Below are 22,500 nucleotides of genomic sequence, written 5' to 3'. Positions count from 1 at the left end.
GTAATACACACTCATAATACACACTCATAATACACACTCGTAATACACACTCGTAATACACACTCATAATACACACTCGTAATACACACGTGTTATACACACTCATAATACACACTCGTAATACACACTCATAATACACACTCATAATACACAATCGTAATACACACATAATACACACGTGTTATACACACTCATTATACATGCTCGTTATACCCACTCGTAATACACACTCGTAATACACACTCGTTATACACACTCATTATAGACACTCGTTATACACACTCATTATAGACACTCGTTATACACACTCATAATACACACTCATAATACACACTCATAATACACACTCATAATACACACTTGTTATACACACTCATTATACACACTCGTTATACACACTCATAATACACACTCGTTATACACACTCATTATAGACACTCGTTATACACACTCATAATACACACTCATAATACACACTCATAATACACACTTGTTATACACACTCATTATACACACTCGTTATACACACTCATAATACACACTCGTAATACACAATCGTTATACACACTCATTATAGACACTCGTTATACACACTCATAATACACACTCATAATACACACTCATAATACACACTCATAATACACACTCATAATACACACTTGTTATACACACTCATTATAGACACTCGTTATACACACTCATAATACACACTCATAATACACACTCATAATACACACTCATAATACACACTTGTTATACACACTCATTATACACACTCGTTATACACACTCATAATACACACTCGTAATACACAATCGTTATACACACTCATTATAGACACTCGTTATACACACTCATAATACACACTCATAATACACACTCATAATACACACTCCTAATACACACTCGTTATACACACTCATAATACACAATCATAATACACACTCATAATACACACTCGTAATACACACTCATAATACACACTCGTAATACACACTCGTAATACACACTCGTTATACACACTCATAATACACACTCGTTATACACACTCATTATAGACACTCGTTATACACACTCATAATACACACTCATAATACACACTCATAATACACACTCGTAATACACACTCGTTATACACACTCATAATACACAATCATAATACACACTCATAATACACACTCGTAATACACACTCGTAATACACACTTGTTATACACACTCATAATACACACTCGTTATACACACTCATAATACACACTCATAATACACACTCATAATACACACTCGTAATACACACTCATAATACACACTCGTAATACACACTCGTTATACACACTCATAATACACACTCATAATACACACTCGTAATACACACTCGTTATACACACTCATAATACACACTCATAATACACACTCGTTATACACACTCATTATAGACACTCGTTATACACACTCATAATACACACTCATAATACACACTCATAATACACACTCGTAATACACACTCGTTATACACACTCATAATACACACTCATAATACACACTCATAATACACACTCATAATACACACTCATAATACACACTCATAATACACACTCGTTATACACACTCATAATACACACTCGTTAAACACACTCATAATACACACTCGTTATACACACTCATTATACACACTCGTTATACACACTCGTTATACACACTCATAATACACACTCGTAATACACACTCATAATACACACTCATAATACACACTCATAATACACACTTGTTATACACACTCATTATACACACTCGTTATACACACTCGTTATACACACTCATAATACACACTCGTAATACACACTCATAATACACACTCATAATACACACTCATAATACACACTCGTTATACACACTCATAATACACACTCGTTAAACACACTCATAATACACACTCGTTATACACACTCATAATACACACTCGTTATACACACTCATAATACACACTCGTTATACACACTCATAATACACACTCGTTATACACACTCATAATACACACTCATAATACACACTCATTATACACACTCGTTATACACACTCATAATACACACTCATAATACACACTCATTATACACACTCGTTATACACACTCATAATACACACTCGTAATACACACTCATAATACACACTCATAATACACACTCATAATACACACTCGTTATACACACTCATAATACACACTCGTTAAACACACTCATAATACACACTCGTTATACACACTCATAATACACACTCGTTATACACACTCATAATACACACTCGTTATACACACTCATAATACACACTCATTATACACACTCGTTATACACACTCATAATACACACTCATAATACACACTCATAATACACACTCATTATACACACTCGTTATACACACTCATAATACACACTCATAATACACACTCATAATACACACTCATTATACACACTCATAATACACACTCGTAATACACACTCATTATACACACTCGTTATACACACTCGTTATACACACTCATAATACACACTCATAATACACACTCGTTAAACACACTCATAATACACACTCGTTATACACACTCATAATACACACTCGTTATACACACTCGTTATACACACTCATAATACACACTCATAATACACACTCATTATACACACTCGTTATACACACTCGTTATACACACTCGTTATACACACTCATAATACACACTCATAATACACACTCATAATACACACTCATTATACACACTCATTATACACACTCGTTATACACACTCATAATACACACTCGTTATACACACTCATAATACACACTCGTTATACACACTCATAATACACACTCGTTAAACACACTCATAATACACACTCGTTATACACACTCATAATACACACTCGTTATACACACTCATAATACACACTCGTTAAACACACTCATAATACACACTCGTTATACACACTCATAATACACACTCGTTATACACACTCATAATACACACTCGTTATACACACTCATTATACACACTCGTTATACACACTCATAATACACACTCATAATACACACTCGTTATACACACTCATTATACACACTCGTTATACACACTCGTTATACACACTCATAATACACACTCGTTAAACACACTCATAATACACACTCGTTATACACACTCATAATACACACTCATTATAGACACTCGTTATACACACTCATAATACACACTCGTTATACACACTCATAATACACACTCATAATACACACTCATAATACACACTCGTTATACACACTCATTATACACACTCGTTATACACACTCATAATACACACTCATAATACACACTTGTTATACACACTCATTATACACACTCGTTATACACACTCATAATACACACTCATAATACACACTCGTTATACACACTCATAATACACACTCATTATACACACTCGTTATACACACTCATAATACACACTCGTAATACACACTCATAATACACACTCATAATACACACTCATAATACACACTCGTTATACACACTCGTTAAACACACTCATAATACACACTCGTTATACACACTCATAATACACACTCGTTATACACACTCATAATACACACTCGTTAAACACACTCATAATACACACTCGTTATACACACTCATAATACACACTCATAATACACACTCGTAATACACACTCATAATACACACTCGTTATACACACTCATAATACACACTCGTTATACACACTCATAATACACACTCGTTATACACACTCATAATACACACTCATAATACACACTCGTAATACACACTCATAATACACACTCATAATACACACTCATAATACACACTCGTTATACACACTCATAATACACACTCGTTAAACACACTCATAATACACACTCATAATACACACTCGTTATACACACTCATAATACACACTCGTTAAACACACTCATAATACACACTCATAATACACACTCATAATACACACTCGTTATACACACTCATAATACACACTCGTTATACACACTCATAATACACACTCGTTATACACACTCATAATACACACTCATAATACACACTCGTAATACACACTCATAATACACACTCGTTAAACAAACTCATAATACACACTCGTTAAACACACTCATAATACACACTCGTTATACACACTCATAATACACACTCATTATAGACACTCGTTATACACACTCATAATACACACTCATTATACACACTCGTTATACACACTCGTTATACACACTCGTTATACACACTCATAATACACACTCATTATACACACTCATAATACACACTCATTATACACACTCGTTATACACACTCGTAATACATACTCATAATACACACTCGTTAAACACACTCATAATACACACTCGTTATACACACTCATAATACACACTCGTTATACACACTCATAATACACACTCGTTAAACACACTCATAATACACACTCGTTATACACACTCATAATACACACTCGTTATACACACTCATAATACACACTCGTTATACACACTCATAATACACACTCGTTAAACACACTCATAATACACACTCGTTATACACACTCATAATACACACTCGTTATACACACTCATAATACACACTCGTTATACACACTCATAATACACACTCGTTAAACACACTCATAATACACACTCGTTATACACACTCATAATACACACTCGTTATACACACTCATAATACACACTCGTTATACACACTCATAATACACACTCGTTAAACACACTCATAATACACACTCGTTATACACACTCATAATACACACTCGTTATACACACTCATAATACACACTCGTTATACACACTCATAATACACACTCGTTAAACACACTCATAATACACACTCGTTATACACACTCATAATACACACTCGTTAAACACACTCATAATACACACTCGTTATACACACTCATTATACACACTCATAATACACACTCGTTATACACACTCATAATACACACTCGTTATACACACTCGTTATACATACTCATTATACACACTCGTTATACATACTCATTATACACACTCATTATACACACTCGTTATACACACTCGTTATACATACTCATTATACACACTCGTTATACATACTCATTATACACACTCATTATACACACTCGTTATACACACTCGTTATACACACTCATAATACACACTCATTATACACACTCATTATACACACTCGTTATACATACTCATTATACACACTCATTATACACACTCGTTATACATACTCATTATACACACTCATTATACACACTCGTTATACACACTCGTTATACATACTCATTATACACACTCGTTATACACACTCATTATACACACTCATTATACACACTCATTATACATACTCATTATACACACTCATTATACACACTCATTATACACACTCGTTATACATACTCATTATACACACTCATTATACACACTCGTTATACACACTCGTTATACACACTCATAATACACACTCATAATACACACTCATAATACACACTCATAATACACACTCGTAATACACACTCATAATACACACTCGTAATACACACTCGTAATACACACTCATAATACACACTCATAATACACACTCATAATACACACTCATAATACACACTCATAATACACACTCGTTAAACACACTCATAATACACACTCGTTATACACACTCATAATACACACTCGTTATACACACTCGTTATACACACTCATAATACACACTCATAATACACACTCATAATACACACTCATAATACACACTCGTAATACACACTCGTTATACACACTCGTTATACACACTCGTTATAAACACTCATAATACACACTCGTTATACACACTCATTATACACACTCGTTATACATACTCATTATACACACTCATTATACACACTCGTTATACACACTCGTTATACACACTCATAATACACACTCATAATACACACTCATAATACACACTCATAATACACACTCGTAATACACACTCATAATACACACTCGTAATACACACTCGTAATACACACTCATAATACACACTCATAATACACACTCATAATACACACTCATAATACACACTCATAATACACACTCGTTAAACACACTCATAATACACACTCGTTATACACACTCATAATACACACTCGTTATACACACTCGTTATACACACTCATTATACACACTCGTTATACACACTCATAATACACACTCATAATACACACTCATTATACACACTCATAATAATAAACACTGAAGATGTACAGCCTCAGGAAGTTCACTTGCTGATCATTTATTTATTCATTCATTCATTCATTCATTCATTTATTTATTTATTTATTTATTTATTTATTTATTTATTTATTTATTTATTTATTTATGTATGTTTGTTTGTTTGTATTAATTATTGCTGGGTTTTTGGGACATAATTTTAACGTTAATTATTTTGGTGGATTTGGTCGATTAACTTTATTGTTTGTTGTTTAATTTGTTGGTAAACACATGGGTTTTTATTTTGTTTGGTTTGGGTTTTTTTGTTTGCTTTTGTGTTTTGTTTTGTTTCATGTTTTGTTTTTCTTTTGTTGTTTAGTTTGTTGTTCTTTCCCGGTGCAGGTGATGAGCTCAGACACTCTGAGTGTGTAAATGTAGAGAGTTTATTGAAGTCACTCCTGGTTAATTGTCCACTTTAGGTCAGTGAGTGTTCTGATCTGTAGCGTCTCTGTGGTTATGAACCCCGCTGCTGTGACTCTGCGCTTTATTGTGTGTGCGCACACTGTGTTTTTCAGGAAATGTCGCTTCACTGGTTTCCGTAACTCTTCCTCTCAGTGCCAGACACACACACACACAAACACACACAAACACACACTCAGAGTCACGCTTACACTCACACACACACTACACACCAACACGCTACACAGTACACACCAACATGCTACACACTACACACTGATACACTACACACTGATACACTACACTACACACTCACACACTACACACTGATACACTACACTACACACTCACACACTACACTACACACTGATACACTACACAATGATACACTACACTACACATTGATACACTACACTACACACTGATACACGACACACTGATACACTACACACTGATACACTACACACTGATACACTACACTACACACTGATACACTACACACTGATACACTACACACTGATACACTACACTACACACTGATACACTACACACTGATACACTACACACTGATACACTACACTACACACTGATACACTACACTACACACTGATACACTACACACTGATACACTACACTACACACTGATACACTACACACTGATACACTACACACTGATACACTACACTACACACTGATACACTACACACTGATACACTACACACTGATACACTACACTACACACTGATACACTACACACTGATATACTACACTACACACTGATACACTACACTACACACTGATACACTACACACTGATACACTACACTACACACTGATACACTACACACTGATATACTACACTACACACTGATACACTACACTACACACTGATACACTACACACTGATACACTACACTACACACTGATACACTACACACTGATACACTACACTACACACTGATACACTACACTACACACTGATACACTACACACTGATACACTACACTACACACTGATACACTACACACTGATACACTACACACTGATACACTACACTACACACTGATACACTACACTACACACTGATACACTACACACTGATACACTACACTACACACTGATACACTACACACTGATACACTACACACTGATACACTACACTACACACTGATACACTACACACTGATACACTACACACTGATACACTACACTACACACTGATACACTACACTACACACTGATACACTACACACTGATACACTACACTACACACTGATACACTACACTACACACTGATACACTACACACTGATACACTACACTACACACTGATACACTACACACTGATACACTACACTACACACTGATACACTACACACTGATACACTACACACTGATACACTACACTACACACTGATACACTACACTACACACTGATACACTACACACTGATACACTACACTACACACTGATACACTACACACTGATACACTACACACTGATACACTACACACTGATACACTACACTACACACTGATACACTACACACTGATACACTACACTACACACTGATACACTACACACTGATACACTACACACTGATACACTACACACTGATACACTACACTACACACTGATACACTACACACTGATACACTACACACTGATACACTACACACTAATACACTACACACTGATACACTACACACTAATACACTACACACTGATACACTAATACACTACACACTGATACACTACACACTGATACACTAATACACTACACACTGATACACTACACACTGATACACTACACACTGATACACTACACACTGATACACTACACACTGATACACTAATACACTACACACTGATACACTACACACTGATACACTACACACTGATACACTACACACTGATACACTACACACTGATACACTACACACTGATACACTAATACACTACACACTAATACACTACACACTGATACACTACACACTGATACACTACACACTGATACACTACACACTAATACACTACACACTGATACACTAATACACTACACACTGATACACTACACACTGATACACTACACACTGATACACTACACTACACACTGATACACTACACTACACACTGATACACTACACACTGATACACTACACTACACACTGATACACTACACTACACACTGATACACTACACACTGATACACTACACTACACACTGATACACTACACACTGATACACTACACACTGATACACTACACACTGATACACTACACTACACACTGATACACTACACACTGATACACTACACTACACACTGATACACTACACACTGATACACTACACACTGATACACTACACTACACACTGATACACTACACACTGATACACTACACTACACACTGATACACTACACACTGATACACTACACACTGATACACTACACTACACACTGATACACTACACACTGATACACTACACTACACACTGATACACTACACACTGATACACTACACACTGATACACTACACTACACACTGATACACTACACACTGATACACTATACACTGATACACTACACTACACACTGATACACTACACACTGATATACTACACACTGATATACTACACTACACACTGATACACTACACACTGATACACTACACTACACACTGATACACTACACTACACACTGATACACTACACACTGATACACTACACTACACACTGATACACTACACACTGATACACTACACACTGATACACTACACTACACACTGATACACTACACTACACACTGATACACTACACACTGATACACTACACACTGATACACTACACACTGATACACTACACTACACACTGATACACTACACACTGATACACTACACTACACACTGATACACTACACTACACACTGATACACTACACACTGATACACTACACACTGATACACTACACTACACACTGATACACTACACACTGATACACTACACTACACACTGATACACTACACACTGATACACTACACTACACACTGATACACTACACACTGATACACTACACTACACACTGATACACTACACACTGATACACTACACACTAATACACTACACACTGATACACTAATACACTACACACTGATACACTACACGCTGATACACTAATACACTACACACTGATACACTAATACACTACACACTGATACACTAATACACTACACACTGATACACTAATACACTACACACTGATACACTACACACTGATACACTACACACTGATACACTACACACTGATACACTACACTACACACTGATACACTACACACTGATACACTACACACTGATACACTACACACTGATACACTACACTACACACTGATACACTACACACTGATACACTACACTACACACTGATACACTACACACTGATACACTACACACTGATACACTACACTACACACTGATACACTACACACTGATACACTACACACTGATACACTACACTACACACTGATACACTACACTACACACTGATACACTACACACTGATACACTACACTACACACTGATACACTACACACTGATACACTACACTACACACTGATACACTACACACTGATACACTACACACTGATACACTACACTACACACTGATACACTACACACTGATACACTACACACTGATACACTACACTACACACTGATACACTACACTACACACTGATACACTACACACTGATACACTACACTACACACTGATACACTACACTACACACTGATACACTACACACTGATACACTACACTACACACTGATACACTACACACTGATACACTACACACTGATACACTACACACTGATACACTACACTACACACTGATACACTACACACTGATACACTACACACTGATACACTACACTACACACTGATACACTACACACTGATACACTACACTACACACTGATACACTACACTACACACTGATACACTACACACTGATACACTACACTACACACTGATACACTACACACTGATACACTACACTACACACTGATACACTACACACTGATACACTACACACTGATACACTACACTACACACTGATACACTACACACTGATACACTACACTACACACTGATACACTACACACTGATACACTACACTACACACTGATACACTACACACTGATACACTACACTACACACTGATACACTACACACTGATACACTACACTACACACTGATACACTACACACTGATACACTACACACTGATACACTACACACTGATACACTACACTACACACTGATACACTACACACTGATACACTACACACTGATACACTACACTACACACTGATACACTACACACTGATACACTACACTACACACTGATACACTACACACTGATACACTACACTACACACTGATACACTACACACTGATACACTACACACTGATACACTACACACTGATATACTACACACTGATACACTACACACTGATACACTACACACTGATATACTACACTACACACTGATACACTACACACTGATACACTACACACTGATACACTACACTACACACTGATACACTACACACTGATACACTACACACTGATACACTACACACTGATATACTACACTACACACTGATACACTACACACTGATACACTACACACTGATATACTACACTACACACTGATACACTACACACTGATACACTACACACTGATACACTACACTACACACTGATACACTACACACTGATACACTACACACTGATACACTACACTACACACTGATACACTACACACTGATACACTACACACTGATACACTACACACTGATACACTACACTACACACTGATACACTACACACTGATACACTACACACTGATATACTACACTACACACTGATACACTACACACTGATACACTACACACTGATACACTACACACTGATACACTACACACTGATACACTACACACTGATACACTACACACTGATACACTACACACTGATACACTACACACTGATACACTACACTACACACTGATACACTACACACTGATATACTACACACTGATACACTACACACTGATACACTACACTACACACTGATACACTACACACTGATACACTACACTACACACTGATACACTACACACTGATACACTACACACTGATACACTACACACTGATATACTACACTACACACTGATACACTACACACTGATACACTACACTACACACTGATACACTACACACTGATATACTACACACTGATACACTACACACTGATATACTACACTACACACTGATACACTACACACTGATACACTACACTACACACTGATACACTACACACTGATACACTACACTACACACTGATACACTACACACTGATACACTACACACTGATACACTACACACTGATACACTACACACTGATATACTACACTACACACTGATACACTACACTACACACTGATACACTACACACTGATACACTACACTACACACTGATACACTACACACTGATATACTACACACTGATACACTACACACTGATACACTACACTACACACTGATACACTACACACTGATACACTACACTACACACTGATACACTACACACTGATACACTACACACTGATATACTACACACTGATACACTACACACTGATACACTACACACTGATACACTACACACTGATACACTACACACTGATATACTACACACTGATATACTACACACTGATACACTACACTACACACTGATACACTACACACTGATACACTACACACTGACATACAAAATAATATTAGTCCATTAACCTGCCTGTTCCTGTACTGTAATTAAAGTGATTATTAGTATAATTATGGTAATTAGCATCAGTAACAGTGATCTCATTGGTGTTCTGATTGGTTCCTTAGCATAAGGTACAGAATACCCAGAATGCACTGCAGTGTGCAGGAAACAGGAAGTGGTGAACCAGGTCAGCAATTCAGACAGGAAATAGCTTCTTCTTCTTTTTTTATTTCTGCATAACCCTTTGATTTGTAAATGTCACTGGTGTTTTGGTCAGTCTGAAAACATACAGTAAACAAAAACAGGAAGTGAGGTCGTGGATTCATCATCCTGCAATTCTGAATAAAGAGAGGAACCAAAACATCAACACATCAAAACATCTCACTTCACACACAGAGCTTTCACTTTTACTTTTTACTTTAACAGACTGGTTTGGTTTATCAACACACACACACACACACACACACACACCACTATGACTGCTGTTATTTTTAAAATTGAGATTTCTAACCTCAGTCAGTCTGTGTGTGTGTGTGTGTGTGTGTGTGTGTGTTTGTGTGTGTGTGTGTGTTCTCACTGAACATTTTCCCAAACTGGTTTAATCCCAGTGTCTGAGGCTCTGCTGCCTGTTTTTGTTTCTAGCACTTTCTGTAAGTGTGCTTTCCTGCTTCACAGCTTGTTGGAGGTTTGATGGAAATCCAAGTTGTTCTTTAATATGATGATGTATTCTAAAAGGGGCGTGGCCACCAGTTTACTGGAAAGATAAAGAAATATCATTAGTGTTTTCAGATCATTAAAGTCTTGTGTAACTCTTCTGTCTGGTTTTTGTTGGTGTTCCAGATGAAGCTCGCTCTAAGAAGTGTGGGATCCTGGTGCACTGCCTGGCGGGGATTAGTCGCTCGGTCACGGTGACGGTGGCGTATCTGATGCAGAAACTCAACCTGAGTCTGAACGACGCGTACGACTTTGTCAAGCGCAAAAAATCCAACATCTCACCCAACTTTAACTTCATGGGGCAGCTGCTGGACTTCGAGCGAACACTGGGGTTAAACAGTCCGACCTGCGACAACCGATCGCCCAAAGATCAGCTGTTCTTCACCACGCCCACCAATCACAACGTTTTCCAGCTCGATACGCTCGAGTCCACGTGAAAAACGCACCGGCCGACATTTTTGCCTCCGGGAGAAGGTTTGAAACACAATTCGGGCAGCGTTCAATCGTAAATATGTGCCCAGAAATCCGATTGTGAAAGCAGAACCACAGAACCACAGTTCTCGCCGTCACGGCAGCTTCTGGCCTTTCTGAAAGGACTGTTCTCTTCTGGTGTTTTTTAAAAATAAAGAGGAAACAAGAGACCAAATGAAACCAGACAAACAACAGAAACTGATTCGTCATCAGGTTTTTACATCATCAACAACAAACTTCCTGTCCTGATGGGGGCCAATCTGGAATTTTTTATTTTTTAATTTGCATTTTTTTAAGAACAGGATCTCGGGAAAGAAAAGTCGCTCTACTCATGTAGGGTTTGGGATTTAAAAAAACAAAACAAACAAACAAACAACATGAAAATGCCATACATCTCGACCAACAGCTACAATTTCTAAAGATTCCTGATTGTATAACGACCAACAATAACGACGTGTTTTGTTTTTTTGTTTTTTTTAATGGTTTGTTTTGACCTAATGCGCTTTGCACAGAGGAAGCCTTTTATCTCATGGCACTTGAAACTGGTACACAAATAAAAAGAGACGTTTTGAGGTCGTTAAGGTCGTTAAGAAACGGCTCTTAACGAACTTCCTCACTTCCTTCCTAATGATCGTGTTTGTTTCTTTACTGACTCGCGCTCAGGCTCTCGGTAACGTTCGGTTTCGGAACCTGGCGTGTTCGAGGGCGTGCCACTCGGCTCGGGGGCGTCACCCAGGGCCACGCTGCTGGTAACCGAGTGTTTAGGATGGTTTTTTTAACTACTCTGGTCGCTCCCATGTTAATGGGACGGCAGAAAGTGTGTAGCGAGAGCGTTTCTGCAGGAAGAAACATCGGATCTGAGTCAAAGGGACATGTGTGAGTGGGTAGGATTGCTTTAACCGGCCTTATATAACCTTTTTTAATTCTTTCTTATTCTGACTGTTCAGTACTTATTTGTATCTCACTTTAGAAATTGTCATAAACTTATTAAAATCTAAGTGTTCATTTTTAAAGGAATCAATATGTAGTAATAATGACAGCTAATGGTCTCTAACGGGTCAGTCCAGGTCGTGTTTGTTACTTCTGCAATATTATCCAAACCAACTTTGCAGTATTTTATACAGTTGGGAAAAAAAACGCCTCGGGTTTTTAATTCCTCTTTTCTACGAGTATTTCACAATTTCACACTAAAACCTTCAGCCAGTTTCTCAGTCCAGCTTCAGAACTGAGGAAACTTTTCACCCCCGAGTTAAACGTGGCATGTGCTGATGATCGGCTCAGACAAAGCTTGGTGTTTCGACGTCGCTTGTTACCGTGGAGACGCCAAAACACAGCCATTGTCTTTCTGAAAAGGGAAAATCGTTCTGTTTACTGACGGTCCGAACACCAACGAGAGCGTGAAAACAAATACATTAGCATCTTATAGATAAAGTTAACTGGGTAAAAGTAGTTTACATTAAGAGTTTTTAAATTCCCCTCACTAATGCAACACAAAATGTGACCAAACCTGCTAGCATTAATCAGAACATTAGCTAGTTATTAGGAGAATATGATGAGATTGTAATAATAAAACCGGCCGAGGAATCAGCACATGACCGGCTCCATCACCCAGAACAAATCCATCACCTGAACTAAAACTCATTTATCTTTATTTGTTTAGTAAACAGTTGCATCTGGTTCTGTTTATAATCCCCACAAAATCTCAATATTGTGCTCTATCATATTCCTGTGGCCTTTCGATGTATTTGAATATATCTAATATATCTCTATATAAATCTAAATCTATAAATCTATATTTTTTGCAGATATGCAACAGTCTCCTCCCGAATAATTAACGAGGATGACGAGGATTTCTCATGCTTGAAACGACTTTTTATCTGTTAGGAAGTTAGCAGCCAATAAGAAAAATAAAGGAAAAATGAGACTCGAGTCAGCTGGGAGCAGGAAAATGACCATCTTAATTCCATTCGAAATCCGTGGAATTCCTCATAAAAGAAAAAAGAGACAGCTCATGAACACAAGTGGATGAAAAAAGTTCTGATCAGTGATCAATAACCACGAGAGAGAATTCTCAGTGTAGATGAAACTAAAGGATAAATATCATTTAAATCCAAACATAATCAACAAGAGAGACGAAACAGAGATTAGAAATAAACAGGAAGTGGACGGGTCGCTACACGCTCAGCTCTCCATGTTCTCTCGGCATTTAACACAAAAATCCAGCAAATTTCCCAAAGTATGGGAGTACTGACTGCTGTCTTTTTCCCGTAACTAAAAACAGCTTTAAACAAAGAGCTAGCGTTGTGTAAACATGCTAACTCACTAAATTCTACTCTAATCCATGTGCTACATCTTTAGTCTGTTTACTATACTGCTACTGCAAACTCGTGTATAATAAACACGCTAACACTCAAGCTAATACTGTGTACATAAAGCTTTAGCCTGTTAATTAAGGTTACAGAATAAACGTGTTTAATGCTTTAGCCTGTTTAATGAAATGTTAGTTTGTGGCTAACTCTTTAGCCAGCATTGTAGTGGACATGCTAACACCCAAGCTAGCGCTAAAGCCTTTCATTTAAATAACGATCAAATCCAACTTCAGGTTTCTGAAAAACAAACTGTTTTAAATCATCTCTGGTTTTATGAGCGTGAGGATCACAGCGGCGTCTCGTGTCGCTAACCCGCCTTGGCTGACTCGAGTCTCGCTCCAGCGTGAGGATCGGAACAGATTCCTGTACGAACTTTGTGTTTATTGTTGAATTATTTAAATCTAAATCCTTGATTTCAAGCTGCTTCTCTGTGGAGGAATGTTGGTGTCTCTGTAACATGAAATATTTTTCATCTGTATTTTTGCCAGAAGCGTCGCAGAGGCTTGGATTTCTGCGTAAAAAATTTATTGTAGCTACAAAACAGAAGGAGGTTTTGAGTTGGGACAGAGGAAGAGAAAACGAGTAAATAACAAGGTGTGTATCTTTTACCTCACTGAGGACTTTTTCAGGGATTTTTTGACAATGCGTCTGCGTCGTGTTACAGCTTCACTATTACCGGATGATCCGCTGTTTTTTATGTGCTGTATACATTTTTTTTAAGATGCAATCTATATCACGTGTATAAAGTGGGCTTGGTAACGGGGCAGTTTGATCTTTTTTTTTTTTTTTTTTTGTTCTGATTTATGAAGGATATGAAATTGTCCGTATGTGTTGTATAGTTGTACGGAAACCAACACCAGACATGTTTATACAGCAAATAAATATTGAATTATTTTTTGGTTAACTCTGTCCACTTTCTGTCTCTGTTTCTGAATTCTGAAACGAACAAAACTACAACAAAACGAAACTGCAACAAACATCTAAACTTATTCTTTTACAAATTGACGAAGGAAAATGTACACTTGTTAGCTAGCGGTAAACTGCTGTGTTAGCTTTCATTAGCCGAGTTAACATCCTCATCGTGTAACTAGTGCTGACGTGGCTGTATGTCCCCATCTGCCTGGTAACAGAGGAGGAGAAATGTTCATCACTGTAGTGTTCACTACACTGTGAAATTGTTTAACGATAACGAGCTCATTATCGACCTAGCTGCTGCTTTTAATGAATAACTGACCTACAGATAACTAGCAAAATGTCAGAATACACAGAAGTGTGTCATTTCCTGTCCTTCACATCCTCACATGCATGAATGTAATAATGCTGATGATGATGATTTCCTGAGGTAGAGGTTTCGTTAATAATAGCCCACTAGCGTTAAGCCGAGTGTGTATCTGTGGAGGAGCGCTGCTGCTGCTCTCAGCCTCGTCTCCTCCTGCTCGGGTTTCCTGAGGCTTTGTGGTCGGTTTTGAGATACAGATGGTTTCTGAAGCGTGTGATCGCACCACATCCAACTACTCGCTCAGATCTGTTTCCTTTTTTCTCGCCCACGTTTGCGCTTTCTTGTGGAGAGACTCGACGCTGAGCTCTCACACTCAGACACGTCTTTAGAAATCCTCTGCCTTCGCTCGCCTCGGCGTCCCGAACGTTTATTTTAATCTCTCTCGTTAATGCGTCTGTTAATTACACAAATCACAACAAAGTGATGTTGGAGTGAAAGGAGAAACATGAAGATGTTCGATACGTGGAGAAGATCAGACGCTGGACATTGGTTATTACTCCACTAACGTGAGGTGGTGTGATGGGGTGTAGCTTTTCAGTTCGAGTGTTTACGTCAGGATTCAGAGAGTGAGATTATTCCAGATAAAATCTGACACTTTTTAGAATCGCTCGAATCTTTCAGATGTTTTATCACGAGTTTCAGTTTCACCGAACCGGAGGAGTTCACAACTAACATGTGACTTTTAGGCAATTAGTCTAACTTTAAAACACACACACACTCACACACACACACACACACTCATACACTCACACACACTCATACACTCACACACACTCATACACTCACACACACACACACACACTCATACACTCACACACACTCATACACTCTCACACACACACACACTCATACACTCACACACACTCACACACACACACACACACACACTCATGCACTCACACACACTCATACACACACACTCACACACACACACTCATACACTCACACACTCACACACACACACACACACACTCATACACTCACACACACTCATACACTCACACACACACACACACACTCATACACTCACACACACTCATACACTCACACACACACACACACACACACACACACACACACTCATACACTCACACACACTCATACACTCACACACACTCATACACTCACACACACTCATACACTCACACACACACACACACACACACTCATACACTCACACACACTCACACACACACACACACACACACACTCATGCACTCACACACACTCATACACACACACTCACACACACACTCATACACTCACACACTCACACACACACACACACACACTCATACACTCACACACACTCATACACTCACACACACACACACACACTCATACACTCACACACACTCATACACTCTCACACACACACACACACACACACACACACACTCATACACTCACACACACTCATACACACACACTCACACACACACACTCATACACTCACACACACACACACACACACTCATACACTCACACACACTCATACACTCACACACACACACACACATACACTCACACACACTCACACACACACACACACACTCATACACTCACACACACTCATACACTCACACACACACACACACACACACACTCATACACTCACACACACTCACACACACACACACTCATACACTCACACACACTCATACACACACACACACACTCATACACTCACACACACTCATACACTCACACACACACACACACACACACCCACTCGCACACACTCATACACACACACACACACACACACTCGCACACACACACACACGCTCATACACTCACACACACTCATACACACACACACACACACTCATACACTCACACACACTCATACACACACACACACACTCGCACACACACACACTCATACACTCACACACACTCATACACACACACACACACTCGCACACACACACACACTCATACACTCACACACACTCATACACACACACACACACTCATACACTCACACACACTCATACACACACACACACACACTCGCACACACACACACTCATACACTCACACACACTCATACACACACACACACACTCGCACACACACACACTCATACACTCACACACACTCATACACACACACACACACACTCGCACACACACACACACTCATACACTCACACACACTCATACACACACACACACACACTCGCACACACACAGACTCATACACACACACACTCATACACTCACATACACACATTCACACACACACTCACATTCACACACTCATACACTCACATTCACATACACACACACACACGCGTGCACACATGCGCACAGACACACACACACTCACACAGACACACACGCACTCACTCACACAGACACACACACACTCACACAGACACACACGCACTCACTCACACAGACACACACACTCACACAGACACACACGCACACACTCACACAGACACACACACTCACACAGACACACACACACTCACACAGACACACACGCACACACTCACACAGACACACGCACACACTCACACAGACACACACGCACTCACTCACACAGACACACACACACTCACACACACACACTCACACAGACACACACACACTCACACAGACACACACACACTCACACAGACACACACGCACACACTCACACAGACACGCACTCACTCACACAGACACACACGCACTCACTCACACAGACACACACACACTCACACACACACACTCACACAGACACACACGCACACACTCACACACACACGCACACACTCACACAGACACACACACACTCACACAGACACACACGCACACACTCACACAGACACACACACACTCACACAGACACACACACACTCACACAGACACGCACTCACTCACACAGACACACACTCACACAGACACACACGCACACACTCACACAGACACACACACACTCACACAGACACACACACACTCACACAGACACACACACACACACTCACACAGACACGCACTCACTCACACAGACACACACGCACACACTCACACAGACACAAACGCACACACTCACACAGACACACACGCACACACTCACACAGACACACACACACTCACACAGACACACACACACTCACACAGACACACACGCACACACTCACACACACACGCACACACTCACACAGACACACACACACTCACACAGACACACACACACTCACACAGACACACACACACTCACACAGACACACACACACTCACACATACACACAAGCACACACTCACACAGATACACACACTCACACAGACACACACTCACAGACACACACACACTCACACAGACACACACACACTCACACAGACACGCACTCACTCACACAGACACACACGCACACACTCACACAGACACACACACACACACTCACACAGACACACACACACTCACACAGACACACACACACTCACACAGACACGCACTCACTCACACAGACACACACGCACACACTCACACAGACACACACACACTCACACAGACACACACGCACACACTCACACAGACACACACACACTCACACAGACACACACACACACTCACACAGACACACACACACACACTCACACAGACACACACGCACTCACTCACACAGACACACACAGACACACACGCACACACTCACACAGACACACACACACTCACTCACACAGACACACACGCACTCACTCACACAGACACACACACACTCACTCACACAGACACACACACACTCACTCACACAGACACACTCACTCACACAGACACACACGCACTCACTCACACAGACACATACGCACACACACACAGACACACACTCACTCACAGACACACACACTCACTCACACAGACACACACGCACACACTCACACAGACACACACGCACACACTCACACAGACACACACTCACTCACACAGACACACACTCACTCACACAGACACACGCACACTCACTCACACAGACACACACGCACACACTCACACAGACACACACTCACACAGACACACACACACTCACTCACACAGACACACACGCACACACTCACACAGACACACACAGACACACTCACACAGACACACACTCACTCACACAGACACACACTCACACAGACACACGCACACTCACTCACACAGACACACACGCACACACTCACACAGACACACACTCACACAGACACACACGCACTCACTCACACAGACACACACTCACTCACACAGACACACACACACTCACACAGACACACACACACTCACACAGACACACACGCACACACTCACACAGACACACACTCACACAGACACACACTCACACAGACACACACACACTCACACAGACACGCACACACTCACACAGACACACACGCACACACTCACACAGACACACACACACTCACACAGACACACACACTCACACAGACACACACACACACTCACACAGACACACACGCACTCACTCACACAGACACACACGCACACACTCACACAGACACACACGCACACACTCACACAGACACACACTCACACACACACACACCTCACACAGACACACACACTCACACAGACACACACGCACACACTCACACAGACACACACTCACAGACACACACACTCACACAGACACACACACACTCACTCACAGACACACACGCACACACTCACACAGACACACACGCACACACTCACACAGACACACACGCACACACTCACACAGACACACACGCACACACTCACACAGACACACACACACTCACTCACACAGACACACACGCACTCACTCACACAGACACACGCACACACTCACACAGACACACACTCACTCACACAGACACACACACACTCACTCACACAGACACACACGCACTCACTCACACAGACACACACGCACACACTCACACAGACACACACGCACACACTCACACAGACACACACACACTCACACAGACACACACGCACACACTCACACAGACACACACACACTCACACAGACACGCACTCACTCACACAGACACACACGCACACACTCACACAGACACACACGCACACACTCACACAGACACACACACACTCACACAGACACACACGCACACACTCACACAGACACACACACACTCACTCACACAGACACACACACAC

At 40.0% G+C, this 22,500-nt stretch overlaps 1 protein-coding gene across 1 annotated transcript in view; it reads left to right on the top strand.

Moving 5' to 3' along the window:
• The window catches only part of dusp7 (dual specificity phosphatase 7), a 19,173-nt gene extending 4,832 nt beyond the window's left edge, over nt 1-14,341 (top strand). Inside the window, exon 3 of the mRNA XM_058373352.1 lies at nt 13,369-14,341. Coding sequence (XP_058229335.1) covers nt 13,369-13,679 — 311 coding nt within the window. The 3' untranslated portion in view covers nt 13,680-14,341. The remainder of the gene's footprint in view (nt 1-13,368) is intronic.
• The last annotated feature ends 8,159 nt before the right edge of the window (nt 14,342-22,500 follow it).

This window comes from Hemibagrus wyckioides, linkage group LG21 (genome assembly GCF_019097595.1).
Source record: "Hemibagrus wyckioides isolate EC202008001 linkage group LG21, SWU_Hwy_1.0, whole genome shotgun sequence".
NCBI classification, from domain to species: Eukaryota; Metazoa; Chordata; class Actinopteri; order Siluriformes; family Bagridae; genus Hemibagrus; species Hemibagrus wyckioides.
The sequence above is the reverse complement of the archived record's forward strand: the minus strand, read 5'-3'. Positions and strand labels throughout refer to the sequence as shown.